This window comes from Coregonus clupeaformis, unplaced genomic scaffold (assembly GCF_020615455.1).
Source record: "Coregonus clupeaformis isolate EN_2021a unplaced genomic scaffold, ASM2061545v1 scaf0049, whole genome shotgun sequence".
NCBI classification, from domain to species: Eukaryota; Metazoa; Chordata; class Actinopteri; order Salmoniformes; family Salmonidae; genus Coregonus; species Coregonus clupeaformis.
Window position 1 is genome coordinate 605,001 of NW_025533504.1, and position 2,033 is coordinate 607,033.

Consider the following 2,033-nt stretch of genomic DNA (forward strand, 5'->3'; position numbering starts at 1 on the left):
TTGAATTAGAGACTTATTGATGAACCCACTCTGATAAGGCAGCTGGTACTGTACTGTTAAAATTATGCTTTGTGCAATTTAGCGTGAGTTAAAATGGGAGCATGTTTCTTCATTAAGATTGTGCCTTCATCTCCTACACTATTGAATGACATTAGTAGCATAGCCAATAGTCACGACTTCTGTATGAGGAATACACACTCTCCAAAACATATTGTCTCCACATACCTTTACTTTCATTCATATGAAATAGATGCACTGACTGAATTATTTGTTGAAGGATGTACATTTGTCATCTCACGATGGATCACAATCATAAAACAGACACTTTTATGTATTGTTCAAACTGATAACTAGTTTTGCTACAGTACAGCACACACATCACTTTTCAATCCCCCTCATTCGGTCATACAGTGCACTCTTAGAAAAAAGGTGCTAAATAGAACCATACAGGGGTTTTCGGTTTGTCCCTATATGGGAACCCTTTTTGGTGCTGGGTAGAACCCTCTATGTAGGGTTCTTCAAAGAACCCCCTGTATATGGTTCTACCTAGAATCCTCTATGAAGGGTTCTGCCTAGAACCGTTTATGAAGGGTTCTACCGAGAACCCTTTTATCTTTGGACGGTTCTTCCTAAAACCCTCTATAAATGGTTCCACCAACCAGTGTTATTATTTTTGACAATACATTACATATATCATAAGACCTTTCTTTGAGGGCCTAGTTATACCCTGATACAGTGGTGTCAGGAATCTCCTGGTTTACAGGCCACATCAGACCTGTAAATCACATTATGTTGGCTTGCAAAGTGATGTGTAATTTCTACTGGAATCCAGCCAGTGTTAGGACATCCAACATTGTTAATCACCTGCAACCTGTATTCAAAATGACTGCCAGGTAGGGAAGATTGAATACTGAGGCTACCTCAATCATCTAAACTGGAACAACCATCTCAGTAAAGGGTGCTATAAATCCGACAGAAAGGATATGTTATTTATCTTTGTGTAGCATAAAATTAATCCAAATTAATAAATGTACATGCAAAAACACAGATATTACAGTAAAACAAAACATCTGAAAATCTCCCTGCAATAGAGCATTCTGGGAAATATTATATATGGTTCTATGTAAAACCCTTCTTGCCTTCCAAATAACCCTTTCTTCCAAAAATGGTTCTTATGATGTTAACGGTTCTAGGTGGAACCCTTTGCCTTACAAGGAACACTTGTATTCCAAAAAGGGTTCTTCTAATCAAAACAGTTATTGGTAGAACCCTATCCCTTCGCAAAGAACCCTTTTGGAACCCTTTTTCTGAGAGTGTAGTGTTTGAGTGTGTGGTGATTTCTCTAGACTAACTCTGTCATAGTGTTTGAGCATGCGATGATTTCTCTTGATCTGTCACAGGGTTTATATTGTGTGAATGCAGTGTGACGTTGTCTCTCACCTCTGCTGTCCTCTCCGGGAGGGCCTTGCTGCTGCTGTTGTTGTGGTTCTGGAGGAAGCGGCATCCGTCCTTGGCCAGCCTCTGGACCATCTCCAGACGGGACAGGTCCTCCTTGTCGTGCAGGTCACACACACCCCCCGGCTGCAGCGCCGGGGACACAGAGAACATGTACCTCAGGCCACAGTCCCACGACATGACTGTAGAGTAGAACCAGCACGGTGTAGTGCACTCCAAAGGTGTGTGTGAGGGGGATGGGCTGGGCAACCTTGAATGTATGTGTGTGTGTGTGTGTGTGTCTGTGTGTGTGTGTGTGTGTGTGTGTGTAAGTGTGTGTGTGTGTGTCTGTCTGTCTGTGTGTGTGTGTGTGTGTGTGTGTGTGTGTGTGAGTGTGTGTGAGCGCAGGTGAGTCACAGCCTCCTCTCACTGAGCCAAAGCAGATCCCCGTAGAAGCACCAACAACACCTCCGGCTGGCTCTCTAGTTGGGCTGCAGATGCAGAGATAGAGAGATAGAGAGGGCTGTGAAGCAGCAAGGACTCCAGGTGCCTCTGTTCTATATGCTTAGATCCAGCGAGAGAGAGAGACACTGCTACTC

The 2,033-nt window shown here is 43.5% G+C and overlaps 1 protein-coding gene across 1 annotated transcript in view; it reads right to left on the reverse strand.

Annotated features, from left to right (window-relative positions):
- The window catches only part of LOC121555563 (rap guanine nucleotide exchange factor 5), a 54,871-nt gene extending 53,127 nt beyond the window's left edge, over nt 1–1,744 (reverse strand). Inside the window, exon 1 of the mRNA XM_045212765.1 lies at nt 1,441–1,744. Within this exon, the coding sequence (XP_045068700.1) occupies nt 1,441–1,635 (195 nt within the window). The 5' untranslated portion in view covers nt 1,636–1,744. The remainder of the gene's footprint in view (nt 1–1,440) is intronic.
- Between the last annotated feature and the right edge of the window lie 289 nt (nt 1,745–2,033).